The sequence below is a fragment of the Ursus maritimus genome, unplaced genomic scaffold, assembly GCF_017311325.1.
Source record: "Ursus maritimus isolate PB19 unplaced genomic scaffold, ASM1731132v1 scaffold_11, whole genome shotgun sequence".
In the NCBI taxonomy this organism is placed as follows: Eukaryota; Metazoa; Chordata; class Mammalia; order Carnivora; family Ursidae; genus Ursus; species Ursus maritimus.
In genome coordinates this window covers 2,431,260-2,449,483 of record NW_024423453.1, presented here as the reverse complement: position 1 = coordinate 2,449,483, position 18,224 = coordinate 2,431,260, and the positions used below count along the sequence as shown (strand labels likewise).

The 18,224-nt window shown below is 32.1% G+C and overlaps 1 protein-coding gene across 2 annotated transcripts in view; it reads left to right on the top strand.

The window, feature by feature from the left end:
- TBCK (TBC1 domain containing kinase) overlaps positions 1-18,224 on the top strand; it is a 201,409-nt gene that overhangs the window by 80,292 nt on the left and 102,893 nt on the right. For both annotated transcript variants that reach the window (XM_008689397.2, XM_040626208.1), the window contains 3 exons: positions 497-547; positions 1,851-1,934; positions 10,080-10,165. In XM_008689397.2, coding sequence (XP_008687619.1) covers positions 497-547; positions 1,851-1,934; positions 10,080-10,165 — 221 coding nt within the window. The remainder of the gene's footprint in view (positions 1-496; positions 548-1,850; positions 1,935-10,079; positions 10,166-18,224) is intronic.

Here is an 18,224-nt window from a genome sequence, read left to right as displayed (position 1 = left end):
GTACCTTCCTTCAACATGACAGCATATGAATAGGATTATTATCAGTAAAAGAAATATGTAACATATTTGTATTTTACTTTACAATTTTTGAAAGATTGCTTTTCATCATCCCAGAGAAACTTGTAAGACAAATTTCCATCTCCAGGATAAGGAAACATGCTTGGAGATGTTAAAATGATTGCCAAGGTCACACAGGGTCAGAGATGAGACTATAGTCCAAGCCTTCTATCAATTTTACATTTTTTGATTACTCTTTTTCTCTCTTTAACTCATAATAATATTGATAATAATAACAAACCTGATTTATATTGGGCATTTACTATGTGCCAGTCATTATCAATTACTCCTCACACTACCCCCGTGATGTAATATATTTCTGGATGAGTAATACTTGTAATACTTAATCTATATAGAAGTAATGCAGGGAACTGAATGTATATACACTTATACTGATTTATATTTACTGAATTCTTTCCCCACAACCTCTTCCCATCAGGTCTGGATTCACTTTGTGCTCCATTCCTATATTTAAATTTCAATAATGAAGGTAAGCCTATTTATCATTTAAATAATCATTGTACATATTTTTCTAAAATATTATTTTCAAACAAGGAAGGTTTTAGTTTTTGTTTTAAGGTTCTTGATCTCTTCCTAGTAGATACTGTAAATTTCTGTGAAATAATCTGTTAGACTCATTTTAGAGGATGTAAGAGATTAATTTATTACTAGAGTTTCAGTTGTAATGAGGCAGTGTTTAGAAATTTAGGGAGAATCTGAATATGAGTTCATCTTCTTTGGTGACCATTTAATGAAACTTTGAAAAAAATTTTGACTTCTTTAGAGACTAGCTTTAGTCTATTTGTACTTTCTAAACAGTGGTCTTGTATCTCCAAAGCTGATCATTTTAATCATTCCTTAATGAAGACTTTTCTTATTCTCCCTATTGAACCCAAACAGCACCTTGTATTTCTGGAAATTTATCTTGTGTATGTTTTATATTTTAGTTATTTGTATACTAACATAGTAAACCTTTCTTTGGTTAGTAGCTTTTTTTAATGACAGGTTTTTTATTTTCTGTCCCCCTCTTATAATGCCTCTTTTATAGTAGGTTTTAAAAAAAAATTGTTAAATTTAATTGACTCTAATCACTAATGATATCACATCTAGAGACTGCTGCCCTATTTAGCATGAATCTCTAGAAGTCTCAATCTTGGATCTCCATCTTTCTCAAATTCTACTTCATGTCAGAATTCACAAAGATTTCAGGAATTGTGTAGAGATAGCATAATCCCAGAGAGCTAAAATTTCACTATTTGAGTGATTTTTAAAATGCACTGTTGTCTGACATCAATACTCATTGATCTAGACTAGAGATTTTGCTATGTTTAGTTAAGCATAGTCTATTATTACACACACTGATCCAAGAATAATAAGAGATCTGTGTTTGAAAGAATAATTTATGACCAGAGCTCCTAAATCCAAAGTTCTCAGACTCTTTTGTTTGTATCAACAAAAATTAAGGATCTTGAGGTCTGTATGGCTCATTAATAATGACCAAATTTAGATTTTTTAAAGTATAAAGTTCTGCTAATAAAAGTTTTTATTGTTGTGGGATAATGACTGCCACACTTATTCGAAACTGAAAAATTACTAGGATGGTTGTCTTTTGTGGTCCAAAATATTTTCTGTTTTAAAGGATAAGAGGGTTCTTTCCCGCTTAATTCTGTGTTTCTATCAATTGTTAACATGACTCTTGTTTAATAGTAGATTCAAGGATTGTGTGCTGAGGGACTTCTGACCATTTACCCCATTAACTAATTTGCTGTTTATCTTTGCTTATTCTTTCTTAGCCTTGGCTTATGCATGTATGTCTGCTTTTATCCCCAAATACCTGTATAACTTCTTTTTGAAAGACAACTCACATGTAATACAAGGTAAGCAAATGTCTTTATTTGTCTTTTTACAGAGAAAGTGCTTATGTCAAAAGTAACCAATACTAAATTAAATTTATGATTGGGACCCAATAAAATATGATAATAACCCATCACTAAAATCCATAAAGAGACCATTAGGTTTAGTGTTTCTTCCAAGTCCATAAAGAATTATGGTATTTTTCTAATGACTACTATAACCAAAGACAAGTATGTTTTATAGGAAGGAGGTTCCTTTTTGCTTTTATGTTAATTTAGTAAAGCCATCCAACTTCAAGAGTCATGTAATGTTAACTTCTGAGAATTTATGAAGTTAGATATTGTAAGAGTGTATCTTGTATCTTATTGAGATGTGATCCATACTTATTCATAGTTTCCCTATTACCTTTATCAGTGATGTGTATTATAGACTTAGCAGTATACTCTTTAAGATTCCAGCAAAATCCAAAATGAGTGGATTTAATAGCATCTTGAATGATACCAAGAGATTTCAGATACTATACGATGCAAATAATTTGTCAAATAGTGACCAAAACAAACTGAAAAGATGGAAGGTAGAAAATATTCAGATAAGTATTTGCACATCACAAAAAGTGATTCCTTCAGTTAAGTAAAGTCAGAAATAATGCTGTTATTTTAAAGGTAACATGAACCCATAATATTAACTGAATTTTCATATATAAAGCCTGGAAATAATCTTTTCCCAAATTTATCAGGCCTCTATTAAAGCATAGTGCCTAGCCAGATTCTTAAGAAAGATGAAGATATTTGGAGAATCCTCAAAAAAAAGCAATTAAAACAGAACTTATAAAATGAATTGGCTAGCTCTCAGAGGGCCATATTACGTAGCTTCTATTACATTCATTTTTCTTTTGATTCTGTATTGATTCCTGTTTCAAAATACAGAAATGATTTACTGCTAGAAATTTAGTTTCATTTTTCTAGTAATTGTTTTATAATACAGATGATTGTGTATATTTTATATTGATAATGAATTTCCAACTTGAAAAAAATGAGGTTTTTATACTTTTTAGCTGCAAACTTTTTAAATACACTTTAAAAAGGCTTATACTAATAAACAAGACAAGATCTTGTTTCATATAAGTACAAGAGAAACCATAATGTCCACAACATGAATTTGGAAGGACTTAGAAAGGCCAAAACCACTCTTAGTTTGTTAGATTAATCAGTAATATATTTTAACATTTAATATTGTAATTAAAAGGCTACACAATTATTTAAATTTTGTTTTTGTGTTAATAATTTTCTCATATTGGAATTAAAAGACTATAAAATTACTTAAAGCTTATTTTTGTCAATATTAATAATTTTGTCACTTATAATTTCTGTAGATTTGTGTTTGAAATCTTGAATTGGTAACTAATTTTAAAACTTTTCAAAGCTACAATGAATGTTCTTTAATATTATGATGAAAAATGTAGCATGTATATTTTCCCAAGAAACAATAAACAAGGGGTCTATTTGTTCATTTTTGTATTGACCATATGTTATATAAGAAAAAAAAGCAGTTTCAAAAAAAAGAAAAAGAAAAAAAAAGCAGTTTCAGCTAATGTAGTCTTTCAGCACTGACTCTATGCCAGAAGTTCCTAAGGTAAATAACACTCAGTCCTTTTCCAAGGGATTTCATAGCCAATATAGGAAATAAATATGAAAATAACTACTTATAAGTCAATGAAATAAGTATACATACTACTATATTAGCACAGAGGATGAAGTTGGGGAAGTTATTTTGTGGGGTTTTTTTTCAAATTTTCTTTTTGGTAGTAAAGGGAAGAGCTAGCATGTCTAGAAAGGTTTCATGAAAGAGGGGTTATTTATTGATGAATTTGCTTGGCAGAAGGGGAGAAAGATATCCTTAAGACAGAACAAGAAAGAGAACTACAGTAAAAAAAAAGTCCAAAATAGGTTGATAAAATAACCAGTAGTCAAATCTGATGCGTGAAATCCAAAAAAATAGCTAAATTAGGAGGTGAAACAGTATGCTGATTATTGGTTACTAAAGTTTATGGAAGAACAATGGTTTATTTTTTTTTTCAAAATGTTTATTTTAGGCTTGGAATGAGAAATATTCAGCTCTCATTTTATTGTTTTTCTTCTTTGTTTGTCCTCCCCTCCCCTTTTGTTATATGGTATTTTAAGCTTTAAACTTCAAAGTGGCATTGATTTTTTGATTAGCATCAATAACACACGCACCCTTTCTCCCCCCACAAGATCTGGAGTAGTCTTATATCACATGAAACCAATCAGCTCAACAGCTAATTACAGAATTGCATATTCATTGAGTCATTGAATTCTCTCTACAGAAACCAAAAGTTTCTATATTAGATGGCAATTTTAAATATTATTTGGAAAAAGATATTTGTTTTTCTAATTGTATACTAATAGAACTTGGAAGTTTTTTATTTTAAAGTTTTTCATAAAATACAGTATTTACATACTCATAAGACTCTAAAATGCTTTGCCTCTTACAGAAGAGACAAAAATTATCTGTTTAGTCAAGATATCCTGTTTTGTTTATTTGTTTACCATGATCCTATTAACTTGTTACCTGCAGACATTTTTAAGAAGATAAAAAATTTACTTCTAGCTTAAATGAATATTCTTTATCATTTTTGGCACTATCAAATTATCCCCAGTAATGTTACTATTGAGTTGATAAAGAATCAATACACAGGAATTAAAAAAAAAAAAATAGATTGGTTAAACAGCCCAGGGTTGGACCCCTGAATTAAGATTCCTAAAATTACTCTTAGAACCTTAGAGTACCAGTTGGATTAAAAAAGGTGGAGGGATCTGAAAGGGATAGATTGATTAGCGTTGCAGAGATATTGGAAAACAGGCTTATAACTTGCAGGACAGACATATTTAAGGCTATTGAAGAGAGAAAAAAGGTAGCTTTAGGCCAGTGAAGAGAGGCAGCCATTTAATTATTAAGAATGGGACTAATCCTTTGTGGAAAACCCAACTATACCTTTATGTCATTTTGCAATTACGAAAGAATAACCTAGAAAACTGGCCTGTAAACTTTTAAGCTATACTTCAAAGTCATTCTGCTGTGTGTTGTTCACCAAAACAGCCATTGGAATTTTGCTACAACTTTAAACATTCTTGTACTGTTTATAAAACTAAGGCATATTCACACTTGGACCATTGGAAGATGTGGTTCCTACAAGTCAGAAAGGGAAAGGGAGAGAGAAATACCATATAAACCCAGGAAATAAAATTGCATGAAAAATTTCCCAATATTCTGTTTTCCTGTAAATGTTTCTAAATCCTTTGGGAAAAGGATGATACCTTCTTCTCTGTAATGTCTCTAACATTTAATGTAATGCATCACATAGCTTGGATGGCTATATAACTAAACTGGGATATTTTTCAGAGTTTAAAAGACACATAACTGCACCAGACACTGAGCCTACAGGGGGCAACTGGAACTCTCCATGTAACCAGGATGTATGGTCACACTGCACATAGACATTCAATACGTTTTTAGGCGAGAAGGAGGAAGGAAGATAGACTAAAGGCCAGCTGTCAAAATGGGAGTATAATATAAATCTCCTTTCTCATCAAACAGTAAGAGAGAGGGAGAATATGCAATTTCACCAAAAGGGTCATGCATTTGGAAAAACAGTGCATTGCTTATTTGGGGTTGAATATACATCTTTGTCATGGATGGCTTTAATGATAGGATATTGGGAGATAGTAGGAAATACATTGAACTTACGGCCTTGCTGTTTTCAAGACTGTCTTACATCATGTGACCAAGGAGATTTTTCCTGAGACTGAAAATGTTCTGCCTTTACTAGAAATATTATGAAAACTGCTGAGTGAGTTTGTTTGTAGATTTACCAGAGCAGGGTATGTGAGCCAAAAAGAAAATAGCTGACAAGCCTAAAAATTATCTTTCTCTTCTTTTGAACCCACCTCTTTTCTTTTCGACATAAAGGTTGATGCTTGTTCTTGTGGTTTGAGACAGCAGGCCAAATTTTACAACGGGCAAACTTTGTAATGGGGGATAATCTAATCTGGGTTCATTTGCAGTAAAATAACTTTGGCTTCTTTTGAGTGCTATGAGTCAAAATGTCACCAGATGAATTATCTCGGGCACATTTTAGTTGACGAGAGATTTATGACTCTGCATATTTATCTACACTTAGCATCTTCAAGGTAAACTAGCAGCCTAACGGAGAATAACAAATAGTTATAGAACTTTCAGAACTGAGAATGCCATTTTTGATTTGTGAGCAGAGGAAATCTTTTGCTTTAAATCTGTGCCCTGTCATTCTTCATCTTCTCCCTATCCCATTTAAGACAAAGAAGAAAGACTAGCCAGAAAGGAAAAAATAAGGATACCCACATGTGGGAACTTTCTGAAATTTCATCTTGTATCCATTTTATGAAGTTGTTTTTGAAAACAAACAGATGACTTATTTATAAACAGCTGCACAAAAATATGATAGTGTCATACAAAATCCTTACACTGTCATTTAAAAGTATGTAATAAATTAAGAAATTATTTTATAGGAGAGGTATAAGAATTTTTGATTTGGAGGGATTAAAAGGGAAAAAGACTATTTTTATTTTATATCTCATTGCAAAAAATGAGAAGGTATAAAGTTTCATTAAAACACAAAAATATATATATTAGACATGATTTTGTGCAGTAGTGCAATATTAAACTTCACTTGAAGTCTAAGGGGAATTTTCATAAATATCTTGATTTTCTTTTTAAAGAATAAGATAACATTTACGCTTACATAGTCACCTGTTTGTTAGAAAATACTATTTAGGGGGTTATATTATGGCTCTAGATGTATATCTTCATTATTAGAAATCACAATTAAAATGTTCTGTGAACACTTTAGGAGTCAGCAGTAATACCCTTGAAATTCTTTGCTTTATTTTGACTACTGGTTTGTTTTTCTGTACTATCCTAAATTATCTGAGGTTGATTTATAAATCAAAGGACATATGCATTTCAATTTTTAAAAATTTACTCTAGGGCACTTTTAAGTACATTTTTTAAATAACTTGAAGTATCACATCGTGCTGACTTCATCAGTTCCACCATATCCCACCTTTAAAGAAATTTTTCTGAATATAACAAACCATAGTATATCTCATTCCAAAGCCAGTCCGGAGCAACCAAAATTTTTGCCAGCCTTATGACATATTTCCATGAGATGATATGTAATATATAATAATATATAAATGCATATACATATTTATTTGTATATATTTTATAAAAATACATATGTATCTGTATTTTGTGTGTGTGTATATATATATGTATATATATGTATATAAATGTATATATATGCAATTACAACACATATCATGTATCATAAATCCACTATGGATATTTGACAGAATGTAAGGAATATGTTTTCAGTGTGGATTAGGTTTCTTCAGTCCATCCTTACTTAGCCATGTAATATCACATAGTAATTATCTTTTATCAGGCTCACATAAGAATGATATTTAGTAAACTGGAGCATAGCTTTGGGGAATTGCCTGCGGCATGATTTTCTAGTTTAAAATGAAGTGCACTTTTTAAAAGTTAGTAACTATATGCTTTCATCAACATATAGTTGAATGCTTATGATTATTGGTGTTACATACCTCTAGCTTCTAGGTAAATTAGGACTGTAAACATACTATTGCTAATTAGAAGTAGAAAAAAAAATGAAAGTTAAACCCAGAAGTCCCCTGAGGCATTGCGACTGTAACTCTTAAAGCTGATGTGAATTGTATCTTTCTTGTTCTTACAGGAAAAGATGAGACAGTGGATAGATAGAATGAATTTTGTTGCTATAGAGTAAACATCAAATCAAGAAAAGTATTAATCAAATGCCTGTTCTTTACCCAAAACCCATGGGTAAAAGATCAAATTAGATCCAGAATTCGGCTTTATCATGGTCTTGATACAGCACTGCCTCGTTTTTTCTTTTTGGTGCTTCTTGGTGCTCCTCTTTGTAAAATATGTATCATTGCTTATAGGTAAATAATTATAAAATACATTGTGGTCATTAGAAGCAAAGTTTTGTTTTTTTGTTGTTTTTGTTTCAGGTTTTTCCTTAAATTCCATCCAGTTAGTTAACATATACTGTAATATTAGTTTCAGGAGTAGAATTTAGTGATTCATCGCTTACATAAAACACTCAACAGAAGCAAAGTTGTCATTGAGGAAAAGAAGGGAAGGATGCTTATACTAACAGATTGTCAAGGACTTAGTACTATTTCTGGGAATATTAAAAATAAGGTACTTTAAAAACTAAAAAAAAAAAAAAAGCAGACGTTATTTTTATAGGTTATTTTCACCAAATAATTTCGATCTGCTACTCTGTTGGAAGAAGGAGTTGAAGTTATTAAGTGAAAACGTTCATTGAGTCATTGTCATTTTTTTAAAAGATTTAGGAAGTACTAACCACAGTGTAGATTTGAATAGGGGAAATGGCTCAGAAATAGCAATATTAGTAGTTCAACTATTGACCTTATTTGATAAAGGAAAACAGTTTTGATGATTGATTTACCAGAGTTTTAAAATGTGATTTTATATAGTTCTTGTTTTCTTAAAAGAACTATTGTTTTGAACGAAATATAAACGAGGTACAGTTTATTCACATAACAAAACTGCAGTTGAAAATAAGCTTAAAAATTTCCCATCTGTCTGTTTTTCTCTTCTCAGAATTACAAATGCCTCATTCCGTCATCATGCTGAATTCCTCAGCATCTTCCATACCATTTCCAGGGGAATCCCTGGGAAGTAATGAATGTCTGTCTTCCTTCAGAAAGACACAGATAACCTGGAATTTTTCTTACCACATTCTCTAGTATTCCTACAACTCACACTTTCTGCTCTTTTGAAATATGCTTCTTTTTGGCGCAGCAGAAAAAACATCAGTAGGAATCTGAAAACCTAAATTATGAGCCTGGCTATGTCATAAACTGGAGAATAATCCTAAATACATCATGAAACCTCCACAAGCCCTCTGTTCTTAACTGCAAAAAATAAGTCATATTTGTTCAGTCCTTTATTATTATTTATCTTCATAGTAACCATTAGATTTAAGTAAGGCAGAATTCTATTCATTTTATCGAGTTATTGTCATTTTAATCTCAAAAAAAAAGTTAAGCTCGCTAAAATATGTTAATTTTGTCTCTTTGCTTTGTAAAAATATGGTTTACTTACCCTTGAGTTGATGGTTGTCAGAATCTTGTTCAGGTTAGGACATAGCAAATTGACAAGAAAAGCAATTTGTTGAAAGAATGGGAAAAATAAGAGAATATTCCTCATATTTTAACTGAACTTTGTGAATCACAATAAGATTAGAATCAACAACAGATATTTTTAATTGCCTACTGTGTGCCTATTTTCTGATTAAGGTTTTGTTAATTCTTTTTCCTAAATATGGTAAATATAGAGCCTTAGATGGAAATACATTAGAACTGGAACAAATGCCTATATATGTATATATAAACAAAATTAAAGCATAATTATTCTACTTGTGATTACTTATAAAGTGTTGTCCCTTATTTATCTATTCCACTTTCTGAATATACAATAAATGCAAGACAGATTTAATATTATGAGAAAATGTATGTTGAATTTAATAGGAAAATATCACGTGTGTAATCTGTAATTCAAGAAATGAACCAACTGATAGTTCAGAAAGTAGAAAATAAGTTGTGCCATAGCTTTTTGGTATGTTTAACAATTAGTAGTAAGTGATTAAAATGGTAATAAAACAGAAAATTACCTACTAAAGTATATTTTCTTCATGGAGAAATTAAATATCATTCAAAGTGTAAATAAAACTAATTTATATGAGGGACGTCTGGGTGGCTCAGTCAGTTGGGTGTCTGCCTTCGGCTCAGGTCATGGTCCTGGGATCAAGTCCCACGTTGGGCTCCTTGCTCAGCAGGGAGCCTGCTTCTCCCTCTGCCTGCCGGTCCCCTTGCTTGTGCTCTCTCTCTCTCTCACTCTCTCTCTGACCAATAAATAAAATTAAACAAAAAGCAAACCAAAAAAACTTTAAAAAAATCTGATTTATATATGAATTTAATGTCTTTATTTCAAATATTGTGTAAAAATGATAGTTGTCTTAAACTTTATTTTCATTTCAGAGTATCTGACCGTATTCTCACAGATGATTGCATTCCATGATCCAGAGCTGAGCAATCATCTCAATGAGATTGGCTTTATCCCAGATGTAAGTACTTGTTACGTTAATAGAACCTGAGATAAAATGCAAAGCAAAAATTGGTAGCACAAGAGTACTGTTTGTAAAGTTGTGTTGTCGTAAGAAGTCCATGCATCAACCAGTTCCTGTTACTAATTATAGCCTTCTCTTATAAAATTTGTGTGATTCCCTTCCATATTCTCACTTTAAGTAAAGGGGAAGTATGTAATTTTATTATATTTTTGGGGCACTATCAAATTTTTTGAAAAACTCTTTAGTTTGTTGTTTTAAACTGTGCTTTAAGGGTTTTCACTTGGATTTTATGATATTCAGGGCTGGTTTTGAAGAAGTAGGAAATTTGAACTTTGGTGAATTTTTAGTAGCTGCTTCTGTGTTTTTCTTGATATATTAACCTCAGAAGCTTTGCCAGATTTTGGCTTACTTCATTAGCTTCTTAATAGTCCATGTCAACCCAAAAGTCAGAGTTGACTCTTAAAGGTTAGCCATGGTTAGCCTGTTACTCATCTGTGGTGTGCAACATGCAGTCAGACCTCTTTTAGAAATGTTTTGGAGTACAGTATCATAGCTTTTTATAAACCTCGAAAAAACATTTTTGAGATAGAGTTCTCCTTATTCCATCTTAACTTTCTTTGTTTCCTGATCATGCCTTTTCTCTTAAGACTCATATTCAGGGACCAGTTTATTGATGGTAAGATTAAAGATGAAAAATGTTTATATTAACACTCAGCTAATGTATTTGAAGTGTTAACAATAATACTTATAGTTTAAATACTTGCAGAATGCTTTGAAGTTTAAAAATACTTTTGTAAGCATTATTTCATTTGATTCTCAAAACAAACCTGCAAGGCATATGAAGCAGATAATTTCAGCATTTAATTGAGGAATATAGTGTTTGAGAAGATAACAAAACTAGTCATGGAACTAAAATTTTAACCCACATCATTTGACAACCCTCTGCCCCAAGTCTAGTTCATCTTCCATTGGGAGAATAAGAGACTAAAACATAGGTGCACTTACTCCTAGTTCATTGCTCTTTGTTTTGTGCTATATGTAAGTCTGTGATGTGATCAGGCCTGTAGTAACCATCCTTAACATTTACACTGTCATTTGTTTCTAGGCTTCTGGAGAAATACCCTTTATTTGAGTACATGGTTTGTTCAGTGAGGGCTCCAAAAAGAACTTGTACAGATTGGGAAACAAAATAAGGACAAGCCCTATAATTATATGGAGATGAAAGACCTTGTAAAAAAAAATTAACCAGTATACATATTATCATATTAAGTATTCATTTTTATATAACCCCATCTTTCTTGCTTCACATTATGGGAGATATAAGACAAAACTGTATTAAATTTTATGGCTGGAGTTGAAAAAATTATAGAGGAGCTGACTGGCAATTTGGTAATGGAATAAGATATTTGAGGAAAAAAATACTAATAGCTAAGACACGGACTAAAAGAAGGGATAATTATTTTCAAAGAACTCTCTTGAAAGCACCTAGTTGTGCTCAGTAGTAAACAGAAAACGACGTTGGATCAGGCAGTGTTGTAGATTGACAAAAAACATTTATGCAGAAAAATATGTATGGAATTATCAAGACAGACTGATAAAAATTTTAGACATATTCATAAATATAGATAGTATTAAGAAAGAAAATATATAACTTATATTTGCTTTAATCAGAAAAATTGAACTCTGAATGAGTATGGTATAGGAGGGCAAGCAAAAAACATAGTTAAAACGTAATAATGCAAACATATATTAAGTGCTTACTGTGTGCCAAGCACTGCCCCACTCTCTTTAAATAAACCACTCATCTAATCCTCACAAGTTTATAAATCTAATTAAACAATGACTATTAAATATTTATACATAAAATTAATTTGGAAAAAGCTAATAGCTGAATGGAAATAAAATTTTAGCTAACAATATTATAAAAGATAAGAGCAGGTAAGAACTCAGCTTGAAAGTGTTGTAATGTTTTTGTGTTATATGAGGGGGAAATAAATATATTCATTATGCTTGGGCATTAAGTCAGGAATCTCTTCAGATCTGGGATTTGATTTCACTTTACTTAAAAGCTAATAAATGAGCCTGTTACGGTTTCGTGAGCGCTGGCAGAAAACCCCAAGACTCCTGGGTCAGAGACAAAGGAGGTTATCACTCAGCACAGCAAGCAGCAGGAGCGTTAGCATCTTTGTGTTGGTTTTCTAACCACGCATACATTTTCTAATGTGTTTGTATAAACACAGCCTTGGGAAATACAATCCAGAGCAAAGAGCAGTCAGTGTCTCCACTCACAAGAAATGCAGAAATATAAGATGCATATTAAAATTTTAATGGTAATCATTTAGTGAATAGAAGGAGAATGTAGAACTTCTAAATCATTGGAGGGTGTAGGGGTATGGAATAAAGAAAAGTCAACCAATCCTGTAAAAACATAAAAAGATCATAGAAAGAATGTAAGCTAATTAGATTGCCTGATAAAGGAAGATTTCAGGCATTTAAAAAAAATCCATCTGTATGCTATTTATAAGAGATAAAAAATTAAGGATGCTAGTCAAAAAAGGAGATAAAAAACGTAAGTCAGGCAAATATTAACCAAAAGAAAACTAATGCAGTGATATTAATATAAACTAGTAAAACAAAAACCACAAAATAGACCTACCTATAAAAAGATTTTGGTATGTGAGAGAAATGGCTCTATAAATCAATTAGAAAAGAATGGATTGTTGAATAAATGGCCCTGATGCAATTGGGTAACTACATGGAGGAGAGGTGGGAATCAAAGGCAACTTCATATGATACATAAGAATAGCTTCTAGATTGACTGGAAGACCTAAGTATGGAGTATCATATTTATTATTTACATCTAGGAAGGAATTTTTACAGAAGTTACAGAAAGTACAAAACATAATATTTAAAAAAGAAAATTAGAATTGAGGAGTGGTACAAAGGGGCCTTCCATTCTATTGCTAATGTATTATTTTGATTTTAAAAATTTCCAAAACAGTTGTCACAAAGTGTTAATCTCTGTTAAATCTGAATGGAGAGTACATTGGAGTTTGTTAAATGTGCTGCTATATGAGTGCGTTAATTATTTGATAAAACAATAATTTATATATGCTATCTTTGATTTATGCTTCCCTCTTTATTATGACCCCCCTCCTATAATTAATGGGGCATTTTTGTGTAATTTCTTGTAAAAGTTCTTTAATACTGGTATTATTATGAAGTAATGTTGATTTATTTATGTACTGTGATTAATCTTATGAGATATTCGTAAGTCATGTGGGATGGTGGACACTGCCTTGTGTAATGAGAATGTCTAGTACATGGCAAATGCTGAGCCTCACTGACCCCCATCCACTGATTGCCTGTAGTATCTCCTAATTATGATGACAATTAAATGCTGGCATGTGTTTCTGAAAAGTGACTCTACATATATTTCCAGACAGCCTCTAGAGAATAGTTCTTTCACTATTGAGAATCCTAGAGTAAACAAAGAAAAATGAGGGAAAGTAGAATATATCTTAACTTGGAGAAAATTTGCTTTGTTCAGCTATTCTCCTGTCTCAGAGAAAAACAAAATGAAAGGTATTTAACAAAGTTAAAATGTTAAAAGAAGATTGTTATTTTTGAAATCTTTTATCTTGATTCTTTTTGGTTTGTTGTGTTTTGTTGGCCTGTTTCTCAATCTGTAGACAATATGCAAATGTTGAGACTATTCTTGAACTTAATTTTGAAAACAGATATGATATTTTTAATGAAGAGATTGTTGACGATGAATAGTGGTGAAAAGCATGTGATGAAATGGAGAATTTTTCTAACATTTTTCTTACTCTATTAATAATCACATATTTTTAGTTGCATTCCAGGAGTTTGTACGTGCAGTGCGTTTTTGTTTTTTTTTCCTTGAATTGCTATCTTCAGTGTTCTACCTTTAAAATAATTGCTTAGGCGACTGTCTGCACCTCTAACAATACAGGCTAGGTTCATCAAGGGCAGGGGTGGGCACTTTTGTAATAAGATCCTGAACTGAGTTTCCTACTCACTAACTAATCCTATCAAAGTAAGCCCTCATTAATCTTCCATCGTTGAAATGCAGGCTCCCATTGCAGGAAAGATTGTGATTTCTGGCTTCTTTCCATTTGCTGTGGGTCACAGAACTCTGAATTTTGAGCACTGTTGGAGCTTGAATAGTTAGGAATATTGTGCACTGATGTGATGATTAGATTATATATCTCATGGTAGTTATGTGATTTACATATAAATAGGGTGAGTAATGTGTATTTGGCAAAATTGGGGCCAGGGTGATTTTTATCATTTTTGTCTTGGTGTATGTTTCTGCTTCTGAAAATATATGAGGCCTTTGAAATAAGAACACGAAAATATGTTTCTTCATTCTTAAGGAAACTATTTTTCTGAAATGCTATGAATAGCATTCAGCTTGCAAATTATGAAAAGTTGTCAGGTGGCCATTAAGAGAAATGATAAGGGCTGTATTTCAGTACTATATGTGCCTTTTGAACCTACTGTCACGGCTAAAGATAAAGCTAACAAATTCAGTGATAAGCAAGTATGCTGGCAAAACCATTGTCATTTAACTGCAATCTTAATGGACGCTTATACTACTACTGATTTTCTCCTTCCTTTTCAAAATTTATATTCAGCTGAGTTTGTACTAACAGAAAGCATGAAAGGATTGTTCAGAAATACTTATGTATTTATTTGTTTTGTTCATTCGTTTGTTCATTCATTTATTCCTGTTCTTCATGTTAATGCTACAGAAAGAAATTTTAGATTTTAATTTACAGAAGAGACTACTGGTGATGAGCTTTTTAGGTTTTATCAAGATGTGGTTACAGGATAAATTAGGAAAGTGTACCTATTTAGACTCTCCCATAACAAGCATCCCCGCTGACCTGTTCTGGTCCATCTGCAAAGTGCTAGCCTGTGCCCTTTTGTCTGGCTACTGCTATGATGTCCTCAGTATTAGTACTAATCCCATTCTACTGACCTTGGATTCATTAAGACCCCTGAATACAAATGTCTTATTGAGCTCTCTGTCTCCCAAGAGAGTTCAACTACCCAGGAGAGTTTAATTACCTTTCAGATATGGCCCATATCTTAGAAATCAAAGACTTATTAATTTCACAGGAAATGATAAAGTAATACTTTGGTAACTTCTTGCTAAGAACAGATACACACAAGTTAAATATCCAGCAAGTTTCTCTATTTAGTAAATCCTCACTTGAATCTCCCCAACTCTGTTCCCACTCTAATGTATCCTTCTACTGGTTGAGAGACAAGTGAAAGGAAGTATGGCATAATGCAGTGGTTTTCAAACTTTTTGATCTTGAGACCTCTTTAAGGACCAAGGATACCAAAGAGTTTTTGTTTATGTGGGTTATATCTACCAATACTTACTAAGACATTTAAAAAATATTTATATATTAATTTATTTAAAAATGATAGCAAAACCACTGCATGTTAAGCACAATAAGATATTTTTCTGAAAAATAATTGTTTTCCAAAAAAAAATAATGGAAGAGTGGTATTATTTTACATTTTTGCAGTTTCTGTTTAACAGAAGAAAGCTAGATTCTCATATCTGCTTCTGAATTCAATCTATTGTGAATTATTGTTTTGGTTGAAGTGTATGAAGAAAATTAGGACTTACACAGACATGTAGTTGGCAAAGGGCCTTTACAGACAGTGGTAGTTTCTTAAAGCTTAGTTGCAATGTACAATATAAAACCATACCAATGAACTTTTCATACTCTGTTCCATTTAAATTGATCAGTCTGTCTTGCACTTTGGCTTTTACCCACACATGATTTTGTAATGTCATGTGTTGGTCATTTAAAATATTGATTCACTGAATTATGCAGATCTTCCAACTATAAAACATTTCATTATACAATATAAACAAGTCACATGCATTAATATGACCGTTGATCTGATCCAAAAAATCATTAAGTATTGGAAAGCTGCCAAGCTCACAGTGGCAGAAACAAGTTTTCTAAAATTTTAATATTCATCCGACTGCTAGAGTTTTTTCTGGAAGTGACAGGCTCACTGCATTCATTTTTGAGAAATATCTGCCTAATATGAACGCCTGGAAAAAATAATTGTTTATATGTCATGCTTGCAAGGAAAAAAAAATGGTATTCTTGAAAAAAAAAAAAAAAAGAAAAAAGCACCTCCCTTGACTCACATCTCAAATGACTACCCAAGTGCTTTTTCTCAAAACAGTCTTTACAGTTCAGTACACAATATGTGTTTTATGCACACTTCCCATTTTGTCTCATGAAACATTTAAAAAGGTACTTAATAAAATTGTTAATTTTAATCTTTCACAAGAATCTGACTATTACACTTTAGTGCCATGACCTTGATTTGTAATAAGTACCAGCAGTTTTATCCACCAGCGGCTTTGCAAAGAACAAAAAATACCTAGTATTGTCGTGAAAACAGATTTGAGTATGTGGACCCCTAACGGGTTGAAGATCCCCAAGAGTCTGTGACACAATTTGAGAAAACCAATGTAAAGAGAAAGCATTCAGAAACTGGCGTCAAATGGCCCAGGGTTCTAATCCTGACTCTTCAACTTACTAGCTAAACACTTGTTAGTTTCTTATCCACAGTCCTATTGTTGTTAATGTTGACTATAATAAATCTTACGTCAAAGGATCATTGTGATGATTAAATGAGATAATACATATAAACTATTCAAACTAGGTATACAGTGTTAAGGAGTTAACCATTATTGGTGTTCTTGTTCTACTTATTGTTAAAGTCTGATTTCACTTTAAAAATGAGCCACCTGTTGGGGTGCCTGTGTGGCTCAGTCAGTTGGGCCTTGTGGTTTCGGCTCAGGCCATGATCTCAGGGTTCTGGGATTGAGCCCGATGTCATGGGGCTCTGCGCTCGGCAGGGAGTCTGCTTCTTTCCCTCTCCCTCTGCCCCTCCCCCCAGCCCCACCCCACCCCTGCTTTCATGTATGCACACTCTCTCTCTCTCTCTCAATAAATACATCTTAAAAAAAAAGTGAGCCACCTAAAACTAATATTATACTATATGTTAACTGGAATTTAAATAAAAGCTTAAAAATATAATAAAAATAAAAATGAGCTCAATCAAGAGAATAAAGAGCTCAAAAAATACAGATTAACAAGAGGAGATAAAAAGTGAACTGATGAAGCCCAGAGGAATTTGAGAATATTATATTAATAAGAGTCTCATTAAAATAGTGAAAACTAGAATGAAAGTATAAACCCACTTAATGACATAACAAATAGTTTTGAGGAAATCATACAGAATAAAATGGAAAAGGATAAATATACCTAACTAATTGCAAAGGGAATTTCAGGTAAAATTTCATAGCAACACTCATAGAGAATTGTGTATAAAATTTCAAGAGAACAAAAGTTGGCTGAGAAATTTCATAATAGCCAAGTTATCCTTCAAATACAAATATAGCAGACATGCATTTTTTTTTAGCAGACATGCGTTTGAAAAAAAAAATTCTAAGGGTACCTGGGTAGCTCAATCGGTTAAGTCTCTGCCTTTGGCTAAGGTCATGATCCCAGGGTCCTGGGATCCAGCCCCACATTAGAGTCTCTGCTCAGCAGGGAGTCTGCTTCTCCTTCTCCCTCTGCCTCTCCTCTGGCTTATGCTTCATACTCTCTCTCTTTTTAAAAAATAATCTTTTTTAAAAACTAAAAAATTAAAAATTAAAAAAATTTTATTTGAGTATAGTTGACACAAAATGTGCCGTTGGTTTTAAGTGTACAGTATATATATATTCTTAAGCATCCAAGAATTTAGGAAATACAATCCCCAAGAGATTCTTTTAGAGAAATTAAAATGAAAATAGATGATAAAATCCAACCAAGAAAGAGTTAAATAAAACTAGCAACTTGAACTGGTTACTCCATTTAAATGAAGGACTAATACTAAACAACTGTATTAATTGTGTAACGATATAGAATTTAAATGTTATAAACCTTAATAATGTAAAAATAGTATATAAAAATTGAGGTATTAGAAGTTAGAAAAGGGA